The following is an 18308-nucleotide window of genomic DNA, read 5'->3' on the forward strand; positions in this document are numbered from 1 at the left end:
CCAAATTACCTCAAACGTGATCTTGGTCACCAAGTCTCGTGAAGTCCCGCGATACTTTCCTGCCGACTGGTCAACTACAGGTAGGACGCTTTGCGGTGGTGGTTTTAGCGTAACCTATGTGGGGTTTGGCGTAACCTATGTGGGATTCGAAATAACGAAGGTTATGCCAAACCCCACATAGGTTACGCTAAAACCACGACCGCAAAGCGTCCTACCTGTAGTTGACGAGTCGGCAGGAAAGTATCGCGGGACTTCACGAGACTTGGTGACCGAGATCACGTTTGAGGTAATTTGGTCCCTGGGAGAGACCAGGAAATAGCCTGGGGGGAGATATCACTCTGGTGGATGTTGACGGATCAGATTATGGCGATATGTGGCGAAAACGGGAATAAAAATAGCTATTTAGATGCAGGATAGACAGGCTCACACTTGGCCCCAAATCAGCTCCATTTTACGACTGACTTGGACGCTATTGATCTCAAAACAACGCTAGGAGGCCCAGAAATGCAGCGAACATCGCTGGGTGAGTGGCCAAATCATAATTATTGCCAGGAGATGGGTCCAGGTTAAAAAAAACGAAATTCTCCTTTAACTCTTCTATAACTTTAACTACGCCCCCCACATGATCTAACTAAATCATTATGTCTACATCACATGAACATGAGCCATAACACCACACATTCTGCCAAGAGGAAGAAAAGGTAAAGAGACAAGATACATCAGTAGTTACTGGGCTTCTCTCAGTGGAGACTGAGCCCTATTGAAAGAACAAATTATTCTCAATGTGCTAGACAAGTCTGAAAAGTGTTTTTGTTGTTCTATAAAATAAAATGCAACATTAAACTGGATATTATTTACCTGAAGACAAAACAACATATGTGTAAACTGTTTTAACTGACAATCCTGAGGCAAATGAATGATCAGTCTAATCTGTGTGATTGACAGGAGAGATGATCAGAGGGGTGGAGTTTTTACCATCATTATTAGGACAGGGACTGAAGTATGGGTAGAGTTTCTCAGTGAAGGTGCAGCCAGTAAAGGAGTAGATCAGAGCTGCAGCATCTACATCATAAAAGGAGACCAGACCCTCCTCATAATCCACAAACACCCCCACCTTCTGAGGCTTCATCTTCAGAGAGAGGAGGACATCAGGGCCAGCAACAGCTATGTACTCATTTCCATTCCTCAACGCTACAGTCCAGTAGCCATCCTCAGGACTCAGTGTGATGTCTCCCTTCCTGTTGATCGACTCTCTGGCCACTCCCACATCCCAGTCAGTCTTCCCTTTAACCTGAACCTCGTAGTAAAACTTCCCTGAAGAGAAGCTCTGCTTTGCTAAGACACAGGTACAAGAAGAAAATCTCTCTGGGTTGTCTGGGAGTTTCTTCTTTACATCACCATAATGTACTTGTTTCCCATCATCAGACAGGATGAGACGGGGATATGCTGTATTAGGATCAAGAGTCACATCCACTGCAAACTGCTGGACCCTCTTCAGCTCAACATCAGCAAGCAGCTTCTCCATCTCTTTACTGAGTGTCTCCTCCAGCTGAGCCACAGCTCTCCTCACAGTCCCCTCATATGATGAGTGGACACTGACCTCTGTCCAGTCCTTGGTGTGTGGAGGATTGTTCAGGGTTGGGAAGCTTTGGAGGAGGTGGAGGTGGTCTTCAGTGTGTGAGAGCTGCTCCACCTCAGCAGTTCTCTTCATCAGCTCACAGATTTCCTGTTCCATCTCTTTGATGAAGCCTTCAGCCTGTTTCTCTGTTGTTTTCTGCTTCTCTTCAATCGTCTTAATGAGCTCAGCCTGGCCTCTCTCCACAGACTGCCTCAGAGCAGTGAAGACCCGCACACTGTCTGCTATCTCTCTGTCTGCATTTGCCTTACTGAGCTCTACTGAGTGTTTGATCTCATGAATCTTCAGTCGTCTCTCCTGGATCTTCTGCTGGATTTCTGCCTCCGTCTTCCCCAGTTCAGCCTTCTTTCCATCATATTCTTCTTCCAGAGGAACAAAGCGATGTGACCTGTGGTCTGACTCAGTACAGAACTGACATACACACATCTGGTCAGTCTTGCAGAACAGCTCCAGCGGTCTGTCATGCTTCTTACACATCCTGCCTTCCAGGTTCTCCACAGGATCGATCAGCTTGTGTCTCTTCAGGCCTGAGATTCTCTGATGAGGCTCCAGGTGAGTCTCACAGTAGGAGACCAGACACACCAGGCAGGACTTCAGGGCCTTCTCTTTGGTCCCAGTGCAGACGTCACAGGGAACTTCTCCTGGTTTGGCACTTTGTTGGTCTGGGCAGCTCCTGGCTTTCATCTGAGCTGACTTCCTGAACTGAGCAACCATCTCAGATATGAAAGTATTGACCCGCAGCAGAGGTCTTCTGTCAAAAACCTCTTTACACATGGGACACTGGCACTGGACACTAATATCCCAGTGCTGTGTGATGCAGTTCTTGCAGAAGTTGTGTCCACATGGTGTGAAGACTGGATCAGTGAACACATCCAGACAGATGGAGCACAGAAACTGCTCTTCAGAGAGGAGACTGCTGGCAGCAGACATATCTGAGACCTGAAGGGAAAGTGTGAAATAACAACATTTATTACATCATTCTTGAATGACACTACCTTAAAAGGGGAAATTTAAGTTTATAAAAAAGGGGGACTACACTCACATTTTATGTACTTTTAAAGTGTCATCGAGGAGGACTCAGTGTGCAATGATTTAAAAAGCCTTCATTGGCATGTCTAGAGACACTGTTGGATTAATGACAATGAACTTAGCTTCTGTTGAACACCTCATTATTTCTACTGACTCTGTACAAACAGCCTAGAGACAACCCACCTCAGGTCTCCATATTTTATATGACAATGGTTCATTCACCAAACCTGCATGTATTGACTTCATTATACCATAATGAAACTGTCCTCCTATATTGAGGACACAACTGATGTCTTGAATAAAATGTCTGGCCTCAGTAATCTCCATTCACACTTCTTGGTAGCCTATATGCTAACATCTCTATCATGAGTTCATGTCTGCTTTGAGACACGTCCTGATCGGCTGGATATCCAGTTGTTCCTTTACTGTCTTTAACTGCCTGGATCATTCACAATAATGTCTTATCTTTAGGGACAACATTTACTGTCTTTAACTGCCTGCATCATTCACAATAATGTCTTATCTTTAGGGACAACATTTACTGTCTTTAACTGCCTGGATCATTCACATTAATGTCTTATCTTTAGGGACAACATTTACTGACAAAAGACTGCATGGTGTTCTAGTTGGCTCAAGTTTTTCTCCCATGACTGTGTTTATCTGTTTAAACCCCTCTTAATAATCATTTTCATCACTGTATTACTACTCTGTGGTCAGTAGGCTACATTGATGATATTGTAGCGAATCAGCAGTACACATACAGGGGTGAGCATTGGTAGTGTCTCAACTACAGATAGGAACTGATGTGTGGGAGTGTTGTATTGGGGAACACTATGCTGTGGGGATACTTCCGGGGAAGACTGAGCATGCGCGTCAGTCTCCACACACTGCTAGAAGGGAAGGTTGCTAGTTATGAGCGTGACAACCGCTGAGAGTTGTAATATAACTAACGGAGAATAAAGAACCTTGTACCAACAAGAAGCCTCTGCCTCATGAGTTACCAGGAACGTTACACTGGCGTCAGAAGTTTAAACGGTGAATATTGCCTCCAGATTCGGCGAAATGGTTAACAAGTTCCTGAAGAAAGAGCGCAAACGACTCAATCGAGAGGCGGGAAAGGCAAGAGCCGGAGCAGACTACCAGGCGTCCGAAGAGGAAGATGTCTGGGTAGACGCAGCCGCTACCACAGAGAGCCAAGCCGGAAAAGCAGCAGAAAGCCTGGGGTTGGTGAAGATAAAATCCGGACTAGACAGCGCTATCACCGTAGCCACGGAAGCTATCCCGCGGCTCAAGGGAGCTAGCAGGCAAGCTAGCGAGGCGGGAGAAGGAGCGGAGGAACCGGGGCCGGTGAGAGTGAAGATCGAGCGGGTTGACATTGCCGCTGTAGCCATGGAGGCTGTGCCACAGCCCAGCGGAGCTAGCCTGCGGGCCGAGGACAAAGACGGGACACGGGTTGAGGCGACAAAGGACAGCGGGCGGCGAGGAAGAAAGGAAATCACCCCGCCAAAATTCAACGGTAAAGGCGAGTGGGAGGCATACTGCAAGCAGTTTGAAGAGGCTGCAGAATGGAATGGCTGGACGAGAAGGGAGAGAGCCAGCCATCTCGTGATGGCCCTCGAGGGCGAGGCTACGGCGTGCGTGTCGGCAATAGCTGATACAAAGGACTTGGATGTGGTGATGGGGGTCCTGCGGAGACGCTTCGGCCGATGTGAAGAGCAGGCCATCGTAGCCGCGGAACTGTGTAACAGACGCAGACGGCAGGGTGAGTCGCTGCGTGCACTGGCAACGGACATTGAGACTCTCAGCCGGCGCGCATACAGCCAGCTACCGACGGAGGCGCTGGATGGGTTAGCCCTAAGCTACTTTGTCCAGGCCATCGAGCCACGGAGTCTAAGCCAGAAGGTAACGCTGGGACACCCGAAAACACTGGGAGCAGCGCTGGGGTTGGCGCTGGAGATAGAGACAGTAGAAGGCTGGGACAAGAGCAGCGGCATAATGGAGGCCGCGCCAGTGGTGAGAATGGCAGCGGAGAGCCAGCTACAAGAAGAGCCAGCGTGGAAGACGGCCTTGGCAGAGCAAAGCAACGCGGTGAAAGAGCAAGGCAACAGGGTGAAAGAACTGTCCGAGTCAGTACAACAGCTGACAGAACAACTGCTCCACAGAGCGACCCTGCAGCCCAACCCCGCTCGGCAGCCCACCCAGCGGAACAACAGCTGGGCCAGAGGGAGCATGATCTGCTGGGGATGTGGACGCCCCGGGCATCGGGAAGCAGACTGCCGCCGGAGAGCGTGGAACCAGGGAAACGGCACAGGGCCCGTCCAGATGGGACGAGACGGGTCTACGATGCCACAGTCCCCGTAGCCACGTCATCGCAGGAAGGAGCCCACCGACAGCAACGGGGAGGTGGGGCTCCGCCGGGCCGCGAAGTAGACGACATCGCCGGAGCTGTCAACATGCAGAGCGGGCCGCGCGCGATGAACGGCTGCCATGTTCCAGTCTACCTACAGGGGAGATACTGCGCCGCCCTGGTGGACACGGGGTGTACGGCAACGCTGGTGAACGTCAACATGATGCCCGAGGGGACGCGCCTGGAGCAGCCAGCAGCACAACTGCTAAGAACAGTATCCGGTGAGTTGATGCCAATGAGGGGGAGGGGACACGTAATGATAACAGTGGGGGGACAGACAGTGGACTTTCCGGTGTGGGTGGTAGAAATGACGGGACCCTGCATCCTGGGGGAAGACTACTTAACGCTAAACAAATGCACAGTAGACCTAGGAAAAAGCACATTGACATTTGCAGGGGGGCCAGTAGTCCAGATGGGCCACCCTCCCACCGTTCCAGAGGAGAGAGCTAATGGAAAGAACATCACTGTATATCGCGTCACCGTAGTGCATGAGCCCCACCCAGCAGACCAAGCCCCTCCACAAAGCCCCGCCCCTAGCCCACCTCCAAACACTTGCCCTCAGCCAGCGCAACAGGCAGAGGGGGAGAGAGAGAGGTTAGAGATGCTCAGGGGATTGCACCAACGCCAGAGCGAAGGGTTAGAACCCCAGCAGAGCGATGAACTGTGGAGGGTACTAGAGGAATATAAAGACATTTTCGCCATGTCGGATGATGAGCTAGGCTGTACCCACCTGGTGGAACACGAAATAGACACTGAGGGGGCGCGACCCGTCAGGTCATATCCCCGTCGGGTCCCAGCAGCGAGGAGAGAGATAGCGAACAAAGCTGTAGAGAACATGCTGCGGGCGGGGATCATTGAGCCATCAGACAGCCCGTGGGCGTCAGGGGTAGTGCTGGTGAGAAAGAAAAATAGCCCCAAAATGCGATTTTGTGTAGACTATAGGGGGCTGAACAAAGTGACAAAAAAAGACGCATACCCGATGCCCATCATCGAGGAACTGTTAGACGCCGCGGAAGAGTCATCCTGGTTTTCATCCCTAGACCTCCGTAGCGGGTACTGGCAGGTGCCCCTCCGCGACGATGCCAAACAAAAGACCGCCTTCCGCACAGAGAAGGGGCTGTGGCAGTTTCGAGTACTCAGTTTCGGGCTGTGCAACGCACCAGCAACGTTCGAGAGGTTAATGGAGAAGCTGCTGGGAGACATTCCCCGATCCGAATGCATCGTGTATTTAGATGACATCTTGACACACGGGGGCACGTTCCAGGCAGCAGTGGGGGCGTTACGAAAAGTCCTGCAGAAGATAGCAGAGGCGGGTCTAAAGTTACACCCAGACAAGTGCCACTTCCTGAAGAGGAGGGTGGAGTTCTTAGGGCATGGCATCGGCGCGGGGGGCATTCGCACCCTGGAAGAGAAGACTCAGGCGGTCATGGAGTGGCCCACCCCCAGAAACAAAGGCGAACTCGAGAGCTTCGTAGGGCTAGCCGCATACTACAGGAAATTCGTAAACGGGTTTTCTAAAATAGCGGAACCACTGTTCAGGCTAAAAGAGAAGAACGCAGACTTCCACTGGACGACAGAATGCCACCTAGCCTTTAAAGCCCTCAAGAAAGCGCTGACCGAGTCTCCGGTGCTTAGAGCACCAGACCCCGCCCTGCCGTTCCTACTAGACACTGATGCCAGCAACGGGGGTATGGGGGCCGTGCTGTCCCAGGCGGGGCCGGACGGGGAGCGGGTGGTGGCGTACTACAGCAAGACTTTCGATAAAGCAGAACGTAACTACTGCGTCACCCGCCGGGAGCTCCTCGCCGTAGTAGAAGCACTACGACACTTTAGATATTACCTGCTGGGACAGCCGCGGTTCACCATACGGACCGACCACTCGGCGCTGCAGTGGCTGTGGTCCTTCCGAGAGCCGGAGGGGCAAGTGTGCCGCTGGTTAGAGAAAATGGCAGACTACAACTTCACAATAGAACACAGGGCAGGGGCGCGCCACGTCAACGCAGACGCCCTGTCACGACGACCCTGCACAGAGAGAGGGTGTACGTACTGCGAAAAGAGAGAAGGAAGAGAGAGAGAGCTCCAAGAGGAAGCTAGGATCTGCCCTAACCACACGGGGGATGGACCAGTGTGCAAGACGCTGCGGATGGCAGAGGCAGCGGATTGGAGGGGCCACCAAGAAAACGACAGGGAGCTGTCACCAGTACTGCAATGGGTAGAAGAGGGCCAGAAGCCGCCCTGGGAAGAGGTGGCAGGGGCCACCGACACAACCAAAGGGCTGTGGGCAGGGTTCGACACCCTGAGATTGAGTAGCGGAGTGCTGATGAAGTCGTGGAAGGAGCCAGCGACAGGAGAGCATAAGTGGCGGAAAGTAGTGCCGACGACGCTGAGGGAGGAGGTGTGCAGGAGCTGCCATGGAACTGTAGGGGCTGGGCACTTTGGGGTAAGCAAAACCCTCCGTCACATCAGACAAGGCTTTTATTGGGGGAGGATGGGGAGAGACGTACAGGACTTCTGTCGACGCTGCGACCTCTGCGCAGCGTACAAAGGCCCGTTAGACCAGTCTCGCGCCCCGCTCCAACAGCTAGCAGCAGGAGCCCCCATGGAGAGGGTAGCAGTAGACGTGATGGGACCTTTCCCACGCTCAGACAGTGGAAATAAATACGTCCTGGTCGCCATGGACTATTTCACAAAATGGCCAGAGGCGTACGCACTGCCCGACCAGGAGGCGGGGACGGTGGTCGACGCACTAGTAACCGGCATGTTCAGTAGGTTCGGAGCACCAGAGACCCTACACAGTGACCAAGGGAGAAACTTTGAGTCACGAGTGTTCGCCACCATGTGCGAGAAACTGAACATTAAAAAGACACGGACCACAGCATTGCACCCCCAGAGCGATGGCCTTGTAGAAAGATTCAATCGAACGCTGAAAAAGCAGTTGGCCATCCTCACGGAGGAACACCAGAAGGACTGGGACACGCACCTGCCTCATCCTCATGGCCTACAGATCTGCCACACAAGAGTCCACCTCCTGCACACCAGCTCTGCTCATGTTAGGTCGAGAACTGCGGACACCAGCAGAAATGGCATTCGGCAAGCCACCAGATGCACTGGACGCTCCCCCAGGGCGAGAGTACGCCAGGAGGCTACAAGATCCCTTAGAGTCCGCTCACAACTTCGCTCGGGACCAGCTAGAGAAAGCAGGCATGAAACAAAAAAGGAACTATGATGTGAGGGCAAAGGGAAACCATTTCCAGGGGGGGGAGTTGGTCTGGGTGTACACACCCCGGAGAAAAAAAGGGCGTAGCCCTAAACTGGACTGTCACTGGACAGGCCCATGCAGGGTCATGGAGAGAATGGGGGAGGTGGTGTACCGAGTGCAGATGCCACTTGGTGGCAAGAAGGTACTCCACCGAGACAGGTTGGCCTCATACCGGGGGGGGTGCACCTTTCCCCCAGATCTCGGCCGCCCGGCGGTTTCACCTAGACAGGCTGAAAGAAGGACTCTGTTTCCACAGAGAGGGGCGTCCGGCCATGACCGGGCGGGCCCCACTCAGGGACGTGAAAGCCCAGAGACACTGCAGGTGGGATCAGCCCCGCAGGCAGATTCACAGAGACTAACACGGCCACGGAGAGAGCCAAGGGCTCCAGGACACTTGGGGGACTTTGAGTTGTATTAAAAAAAAAAAAAAAAAAAAAAAGGAGGAGATGGTGGTTGGAAATGTTGAAATGTTGTAACAGAAAGTAAAGGATGTGCATGACATGAGATATTGTGGGGGAGGAGATGTGGGAAAGTCTGAGATTGAAACATAAAATGTGGTTGAAAAAACAAAGAAGCTGTTAAAAAAAGATGCTGGGTGTGTTTTGGTACAAGGGGATGTGTGATGTGGCATCAACGTGGGCGTTGACCTTATTGTTGGGCGGGGAGTATGTAGCGAATCAGCAGTACACATACAGGGGTGAGCATTGGTAGTGTCTCAACTACAGATAGGAACTGATGTGTGGGAGTGTTGTATTGGGGAACACTATGCTGTGGGGATACTTCCGGGGAAGACTGAGCATGCGCGTCAGTCTCCACACACTGCTAGAAGGGAAGGTTGCTAGTTATGAGCGTGACAACCGCTGAGAGTTGTAATATAACTAACGGAGAATAAAGAACCTTGTACCAACAAGAAGCCTCTGCCTCATGAGTTACCAGGAACGTTACAATATTTCTTGATGTCATATTCAGTGGAAACTTTCATATATTAAATTGTAAAAATTAGAACATTAGATTGTCAATGGATTATTCCCAGGCACAGATTTGACTGACCTCTGGGTCAAACATGAACGCTATGTAACACATTCAGAATTAACAGAACACATTAAACCAATAAGGCCTGCCCACCTGTCAGCTGATGGCCTGATGAAGACCATGCTGATAAAGGCTTTGAAGTTAGTGGGCACTCCTAGCTCTCCTCTTTTTCACTTTAAGAGTGTCTGAAAGCAAGTGGAGTCTCTTAATTTTTGGACGTACACTATACACTTCAGTTGAAATCTCTAAAGATACAGGACAAACCGAAATCCATTCCATTAGGCCTATCTGGATCGGCCGACAGCTCAAGTTTGTGTTCTTTCTTGCTCTGTTTCAACACAGTAAATATGATCTGCTGTTACTCACCGCTAGTTTTCTTTTCTTTTGAGAGTCTTTTCTCGAAGCTCACTTGAGAATTGGACAGACCCAGGTCTCTTCTCGACTGCAGCAAACAGCAATCTTGTCGCAAGTTACTTTCTCTTTCAATTCCGGAATGTGACGCTGAAATTCGCTCTCCTCCGTTTCCTGTTGCTCCGCCTTTTTTTGGGCGGGGGGGGGGGGGGGTCAAATCAATGTGTTGATTCATTTTTATTCTTACCATTAGAGAGCTGTTAGTACCACAAATAGTTGGCACACAAGTTTATTGTGCTTTTATTTTTTTATGAACACACATATAAACATGACATCATACAGTGTAATTTGTGATTTGGGCAAACAATGAGCAGCATACAAATATTGTGTTGGATGGATTGGATTGATCCTGTAGGCCTATTTAATATTTTAGTCTTGCACAGAGCAGAGAGAGGGGAAAATAGAGGCGAGAGAGTATGAGATACGGCTCAGGAGAATTCATATGGGATATTGATGTGATCGCTGCGCTGCATACTTGCCCTAAGTCAAATCCTCCTTTGTAATATGATTACTCATTATGGCTATTAAAATTAATCTTGAACAAAAAATCTTACTTGAGTAGATCAATGTAGCAAGTAAAGACACTAAGGCAGAGCAAAATCTGCCAACACAACACTTGACAACCTTAAAATGATGAACAGGCATGTTTGTTTGTTTTGTTGTTAGTCAAAATGATTGTATGTCAAACGTCAAATGCATTTAGATAGATGGAGAAATTGCAAAAAATCAGAATAGTATTACAAAAGTTGCGTCATTATTCCATGTTTGACACACACACAGGCACGCACACACACACACACACACACACACACACACACGCACACACACGCGCACACATGCACACACGCACACACGCACACACGCACACACACACACACACACACACACACACACACACACACACACACACACACAGCTCATTCCCATTCAATCCTACACCAATGATTCTCAACCCTTTTCATATCAAGACCTCTAATAGTCCACATTAGCACCACAGACCCCCATTTGATGAGATTGTGTCTCTTGGACCCAAATCTGAGAATATGTTTATTGTTGGATATGAATTTGTCCAGAATTCAAGACTATCTGCTGTACTGTAAACTACTTTTTATAAGTAGCTTTAGTTAATGACATTTCTCCCTATGATTCTCCATGTTAGCTTTACTGTAGTTAATTTCTTCCCAGTGTGATGTATTTGGTAGCTTAAGGCAGGCCCCCTCCTACCCCACCGACCTGCTCCACCACCATACCCCCTCCTACCTCACCGACCTGCTCCACCACCATACCCCCTCCTACCTCACCGACCTGCTCCACCACCATACCCCCTCCTACCTCACCGACCTGCTCCACCACCATACCCCCTCCTACCTCACTGACCTGCTCCACCACCATACCCCCTCCTACCTCACTGTCCTGCTCCACCACCATACCCCCTCCTACCTCACTGACCTGCTCCACCACCATGCCCCCTCCTACCTCACTGACCTGCTCCACTACCATAGCCCCTCCCATAGCCTCCGCTCCTCCGATGCAAACCTCTTGTCTCCACCACTCAGGACCAAGCGCTGGACCCGGGGTGACAGAACCGTCTCCCTTGCTGCCCCCTCCCTCTGGAACTCTCTCCCTAAACACATCAGACTGCATTAAACTGCCCACATTCAAATCATTACTAGAAACTCACCTGTGCTTTTAACCTGCGATAACTGTATTGTCTTTTCCCTCATTCTTTGATCATTTGTATTGTGTATTATGTTTTTAATGTGTTGTTTACTTGATCTTTTTAAACCCCCTTGTAAAGCATCTGAATACCATGAAAAGTGCTCCATAAATACAATTTACTGTTATTAAATGTATTATTATTTTATCCTTATAACCGTATGTATTCATAAGACTGAACAGACACATGGATATAGTTTAGAAGAATAGATAAACAGCCAACTTACTAAGAAAGATTGGGGTTCAGGCCGTCCGGGCTTGTTGTTTTGGACCTGCTAAGCTCTATATTGTATTAGCAAACACTGCAACAGGAAGTCAGCTCTATATTGTATTAGCAAACACTGCAACAGGAAGTCAGCTCTATATTGTATTAGCAAACACTGCAACAGGAAGTCAGCTCTGCGCGGCCAACGCACACCAGCACGACAAAAGTGGCTTGGAGTCACTGCTCGCTTGGTGCTGCAGCTTGATTGGTTGTCTTGCTGTCTTCTGGCCCCTCCTCAGGTAGCTGTTGTTGCTCTCGTCCATCGCCAGGTATCCCAGCATGCTTTGGAAGGAGATGACAGATGCATCCAATACACAATGAATGAATGAACAACTGACTAGTGTCACTGTGGTGTGCATCATGCACCGTTAGAGGAGTGAATAGAGATGTTACAATGAAACTGGAAAATGTGTCGTTTTCACACACTCACTTTAATGATCAAAGAAAAACAGGATATGAAAGGAAATACTGAACTCTTCTTTAACTTTAACCCCCCCACATGATCTAACTAAATCATTATGTCTACATCACATGAACATGAACCATAACACCACACAATCTGCCAAGAGGAAGAAAAGGTAAAGAGACAAAATACATCAGTAGTTACTGGTCTTCTCTCAGTGGAGACTGAGCCCTATTGAAAGAACAAATTAATAATCTTAATGTGCTAGACAAGTCTGCAAAGTGTTTTTGTTGTTCTATAAAATAAAATTCAACATTAGACTGGCTGCTAGTTACCTGAAGTCAAAACATGTGCGTAAATTGTCTTAACTGACAATGAATCCTGAGGAAAATTAATGATCAGTCTAATCTGTGTGATTGACAGGAGAGATGATCAGAGGGGCGGAGTTTTTACCACCATTATTATTGCAGGGACTGAAGTATGGGTAGAGTTTCTCAGTGAAGGTGCAGCCAGTAAAGGAGTAGATAAGAGCTGCAGCATCTACGTCATAAAAGGAGACCAGACCCTCCTCATAATCCACAAACACCCCCACCTTCTGAGGCTTCGTCTTCAGAGAGAGGAGGACAGCAGGGCCAGCAAGAGCTTTGTACTCATTTCCATTCCTCAACCATAGAGTCCAGTAGCCTTTCCCTGGGCTCAGAGGGGTTTGTCCCTTCCTGTTGCTCGACCCTCTGGCCACTCCCACATCCCAGGCAGTCTTCCCTTTAACCTGAACCTCGTAGTAAAACTTCCCTGAAGAGAAGCTCTGCTTTGCTAAGACACAGGCACAAAAAGAAAATCTCTCTGGGTTGTCTGGGAGATTCTTCTTTACATCACCATGATGTACTTGTTTCCCATCATCAGACAGGATGAGATGGGCGTTTGCTGTATCAGGATCCAGAGTCACATCCACTGCAAACTGCTGGACCCTCTTCAGCTCAACATCAGCAAGCAGCTTCTCCATCTCTTTACTGAGTGTCTCCTCCAGCTGAGCCACAGCTCTCCTCACAGTCCCCTCATATGATGAGTGGACACTGACCTCTGTCCAGTCTTTGGTGTGTGGAGGATTGTTCAGGGATGGGAAGCTTTGGATGAGGTGAAGGTGGTCTTCAGTGTGTGAGAGCTGCTCCACCTCAGCGGTTCTCTTCATCAACTCAGAAATCTCCTGTTCCAGCTCTTTGATGAAGCCTTCAGCCTCTTTCTCTGTTGTTTTCTGCTTCTCTTCAATCGTCTCAATGAGCTCAGCCTGGCCTCTCTCCACAGACTGCCTCAGAGCAGTGAAGACCTGCACACTGTCTGCTATCTCTCTGTGTGCATTTGCCTTACTGAGCTCTACTGAGTGTTTGATCTCATGAATCTTCAGTCGTCTCTCCTGGATCTTCTGCTGGATTTCAGCCTCCGTCTTCCCCAGCTCAGCCTTCTTTCCTTTATATTCTTCTTCCAGAGGGACAAAGCGATGTGACTTGTGGTCTGACTCAGTACAGAACTGACATACACACATCTGGTCAGTCTTGCAGAACAGCTCCAGCGGTCTGTCATGCTTCTTACACATCCTGCCTTCCAGGTTCTCCACAGGATCCATCAGCTTGTGTCTCTTCAGGCCTGATATTCTCTGATGAGGCTCCAGGTGAGTCTCACAGTAGGAGGTCAGACACCCCAGGCAGGACTTCTGGGCCTTCCGTTTGGTCCCAGTGCAGACGTCACAGGGAACTTCTCCTGGTTTGGCACTTTGTTGGTCTGGGCAGCTGCTGGCTTTCATCTGAGTTGACTTTCTGAACTGAGCAACCATCTCAGATATGAAAGTATTGACCCGCAGCAGAGGTCTTCTGTCAAAAACCTCTTTACACATGGGACATTGGCACTGGACACTAACACCCCAGTGCTGTGTGATACAGTTCTTGCAGAAGTTGTGTCCACATGGTGTGGAGACTGGATCAGTGAACACATCCAGACAGATGGAGCACAGAAACTGCTCTTCAGAGAGGAGACTGCTGGCAGCAGACATATCTGAGACCTGAAGGGAAAGTGTGAAATAACAACATTTATTACATAATTTCTGAATGACAATACCTTAAAAAGGGAATTGAAGTTGGATAAAAAAAGGGACTACACTCACATTTTATGTACTTTTAAAGTCTGCATGTATTGACTTCATTATACCATAATGAAACTGTCCTCCTATATTGAGGACACAACTGATGTCTTGAATAAAATGTCTGGCCTCAGTAATCTCCATTCACACTTCTTGGTAGCCTATATGCTAACATCTCTATCATGAGTTCATGTCTGCTTTGTGACACGTCCTGATCGGCTGGATATTGAGTTGTTCCTTTACTGTCTTTAACTGCCTGGATCATTCACAATAATGTCTTATCTTTAGGGACAACATTTACTGTCTTTAACTGCCTGGATCATTCACAATAAGCTTTTATCCCATGACTGTGTTTATCTGTTTAAAATCCTCTTAATAATAATTTGTATCACTGTATTACTACTCTGTGGTCAGTAGGCTACATTGATGATATTTTCTTGATGTCATATTCAGTGGAAACTTTCATATATTATATTGTAAAAATGAGAACATTAGATTGTCAATGGATTATTCCCAGGCACAGATTTGACTGACCTCTGCGTCAAACATGAACGCTATTGTAACACATTCAGAATTAACAGAACACATTAAACCAATAAGGCCCGCCCACCTGTCAGCTGATGGCCTGATGAAGACCATGCTGATAAAGGCTTTGAAGTTAGTGGGCACTCCTAGCTCTCCTCTTTGTCACTTTAAGAGTGTCTGAAAGCAAGTGGAGTCTCTTAATTTTTGGACGTACACTAAACACTTCAGTTGAAATCTCTAAGATACAGGACAAACCGAATTCCATTCCATTATCTGGATCAGCCTACAGCTCAAGTTTGTGTTCTTTCTTGCTCTGTTTCAACACAGTAAATATGATCTGCTGTTACTCACCGCTAGTTTTCTTTTCTTTTGAGAGTCTTTTCTCGAAGCTCACTTGAGAATTGGACAGACCCAGGTCTTTTCTCGACTGCAGCAAACAGCAATCTTGTCGCAAGTTACTTTCTCTTTCATTTCCGGAATGTGACGTTGAAATTCGCTCTCTTCCGTTTCCTGTTGCTGGATTGGATTGATCCTGTAGGCCTACTTAATATTTTAGTCTTGCACAGAGCAGAGAGAGGGGAAAATAGAGGAGAGAGAGAGTATGAGATACGGCTCAGGAGAATTCATATGGGATATTGATGTGATCGCTGCGCTGCATACTTGCCCTAAGTCAAATCCTCCTTTGTAATATGATTACTCATTATGGCTATTAAAATTAATCTTGAAGAAAAAATCTTACTTGAGTAGATCAATGTAGCAAGTAAAGGCACTAAGGCAGAGCAAAATCTGCCAACACAACACTTGACAACCTTAAAATGATGAACAGGCATGTTTGTTTGTTTTGTTGTTAGTAAAAAATGATTGTATGTCAAACGTCAAATGCATTTAGATAGATGGAGAAATTGCAAAAAATCTGAATAGTATTACTGCGTCATTATTCCATGTTTGCCACACACACACAAACACACACACACACACACACACACACACACACACACACACACACACACACACACACACACACACACACCAGTGTTGGGGGTAACTCATTACAAAAGTAACATATTACATGTAATATATTACTTTTAGCAGTAACTCAGTAATATAACTTATTACTTATAGGATTTCAGTAATATTATACCAGTTACTTTGTCAAGTAACTCAAGTTACAAATTGAGTTACATGTTATTAAATCAATGCACATATTTAAAAAAGATACAATCATTTCCTAATCAAACGGTGTGTTTTTATGCAAATAACCACTATAGATGACAATAACAAAGGAGAAGGATAACATTTAGAATTTTGGATTGTTTACACTGACTTCAAGGCGGTTGACATTATTTGTCTGGGATGGTTCCGGGGCAGCGATGTCATTCTGCTGCTGCTGTTGTTTTGGTAAAAGTAATGCAAAAGTAGTGATGAGTAATGTAAAAGTAATGAGTTACTCTACACAGAAAGTAATGTTGTAAAGTAACTTATTACTTTCAAATGAAAGTAACTAGTAATATGTAGTATATTACATTTTGAAAGTAACTTGCCCAACACTGACACACACACAGCTCATTCCCATTCAATCCTACACTAATGATTCTCAACCCTTTTCATATCAAGACCTCTAATTTAGTCCACATTATCACCACAGACCCCCATTTGATGAGATTGTGTCTCTTGGACCCAAATCTGAGAATGTTTATTGTTGGATATGATTTTGTCCAGAATTCAACACTATCTGCTGTACTGTCAACTACTTTTTATAAGTAGCTTTAGTTAACCAAATGTCTCCCTATGATTCTCCCTGTTAGCTTTACTGTAGTTAATTTCTTCCCAGTGTGAAGTATTTGGTAGCTTAAGCCAGGCCCCCTCCTACCTTACCGACCTGCTCCACCACCATACCCCCTCCTACCTCACCGACCTGCTCCACCACCATACCCCCTCCTACCTCACCGACCTGCTCCACCACCATACCCCCTCCTACCTCACCGACCTGCTCCACCACCATACCCCCTCCTACCTCACCGACCTGCTCCACCACCATACCCCCTCCTACCTCACTGACCTGCTCCACCACCACCATACCCCCTCCTACCTCACCGACCTGCTCCACCACCATACCCCCTCCTACCTCACTGACCTGCTCCACCACCATACCCCCTCCTACCTCACTGACCTGCTCCACCACCATACCCCCTCCTACCTCACCGACCTGCTCCACCACCATACCCCCTCCTACCTCACTGACCTGCTCCACCACCATACCCCCTCCTACCTCACTGACCTGCTCCACCACCATACCCCCTCCTACCTCACTGACCTGCTCCACCACCATACCCCCTCCTACCTCACTGACCTGCTCCACCACCATACCCCCTGCTACCTCACTGACCTGCTCCACCACCATACCCCCTCCCATAGCCTCCGCTCCTCCGATGCAAACCTCTTGTCTCCACCACTCAGGACCAAGCGCTGGACCCGGGGTGACAGAGCCGTCTCCCTTGCTGCCCCCTCCCTCTGGAACTCTCTCCCTAAACACATCAGAGACTGCATTAAACTGGCCTGTTAAAAAGGCCATCCCCTTTTCATCCCCTATTGTCTATATAAACCCACTACCTTATTATCCTTCTCACTAATAGGACCTTCATCATTCATTAGTTTATGGGCATTTCATATTTGGGTTGATCAACTATTTGTATTTACCTTACATTTGTAATTTGTGCATCCTATAATGTGTGTATATGTGCATTCTGTCTAAAGAGGATGTTGAAACCTGTAAATGAGCATAGTTTAAGCTCACATCTCGGGGCAGTATTGATTGTATGTTAAATGGTCAATTGTGTTATGGGAATTGCTGGTATTAGATAATAGTAATTATCTGTTTGTTTCTGTACTGCATATATTGTATTAGAGAGCCACCTTGTGGTCCATTTGAGTATGGAACTTTGTTCGTAGTTATATAGCTCAATTGTTTGGTCACTCAATCCATTTGAGTTATTCATGTTTCCATTGTTTATTTGTTTCTTAGGAAACCACACCTAAAGTAATACCTGTATGCAGGACTACGGAAACACCTGGGTTGAATAAAAGGACTAAACCTTCTTTCTTGGACTTTTGATCCTGACCGATCACCTGTGGTGGGCTAGTGACTCTGATCCGGCACATAAGCAGAAGTTCATTAGAATAGCCTCAGTCAGTTATTCCTTTTTTTCAGCCCACATTCAAATCATTACTAGAAACTCACCTGTGCTTTTAACCTGCGATAACTGTATTGTCTTTTCCCTCATTCTTTGATCATTTGTATTGTGTATTATGTTTTGAATGTGTCGTTTACTTGATCTTTTTAAACCCCCTTGTAAAGCGTCTGAATACCATGAAAAGTGCTCCATAAATACAATTTACTGTTATTAAATGTATTATTATTTTATTCTTATAACCGTATGTATTCATAAGACTGAACACACACATGGATATAGTTTAGAAGAATAGATAAACAGCCA

At 47.5% G+C, this 18308-nt stretch overlaps 1 protein-coding gene across 1 annotated transcript; it reads right to left on the reverse strand.

Annotated features, from left to right (window-relative positions):
• Nucleotides 1-925: 925 nt before the first annotated feature.
• LOC310792301 (uncharacterized protein) lies at nt 926-14202 on the reverse strand (the record flags this gene model as incomplete). Its single annotated transcript, XM_083654024.1, has 4 exons — nt 926-2566; nt 11260-11398; nt 11909-12037; nt 12572-14202. 4 exons carry the CDS (start codon nt 14200-14202, stop codon nt 926-928), a joined length of 3540 nt encoding a protein of 1179 aa, XP_083510150.1.
• Nucleotides 14203-18308: the final 4106 nt, after the last annotated feature.

The sequence above is a fragment of the Poromitra crassiceps genome (genome assembly GCF_964638095.1).
Source record: "Poromitra crassiceps genome assembly, chromosome: 17".
NCBI lineage: Eukaryota > Metazoa > Chordata > Actinopteri > Beryciformes > Melamphaidae > Poromitra > Poromitra crassiceps.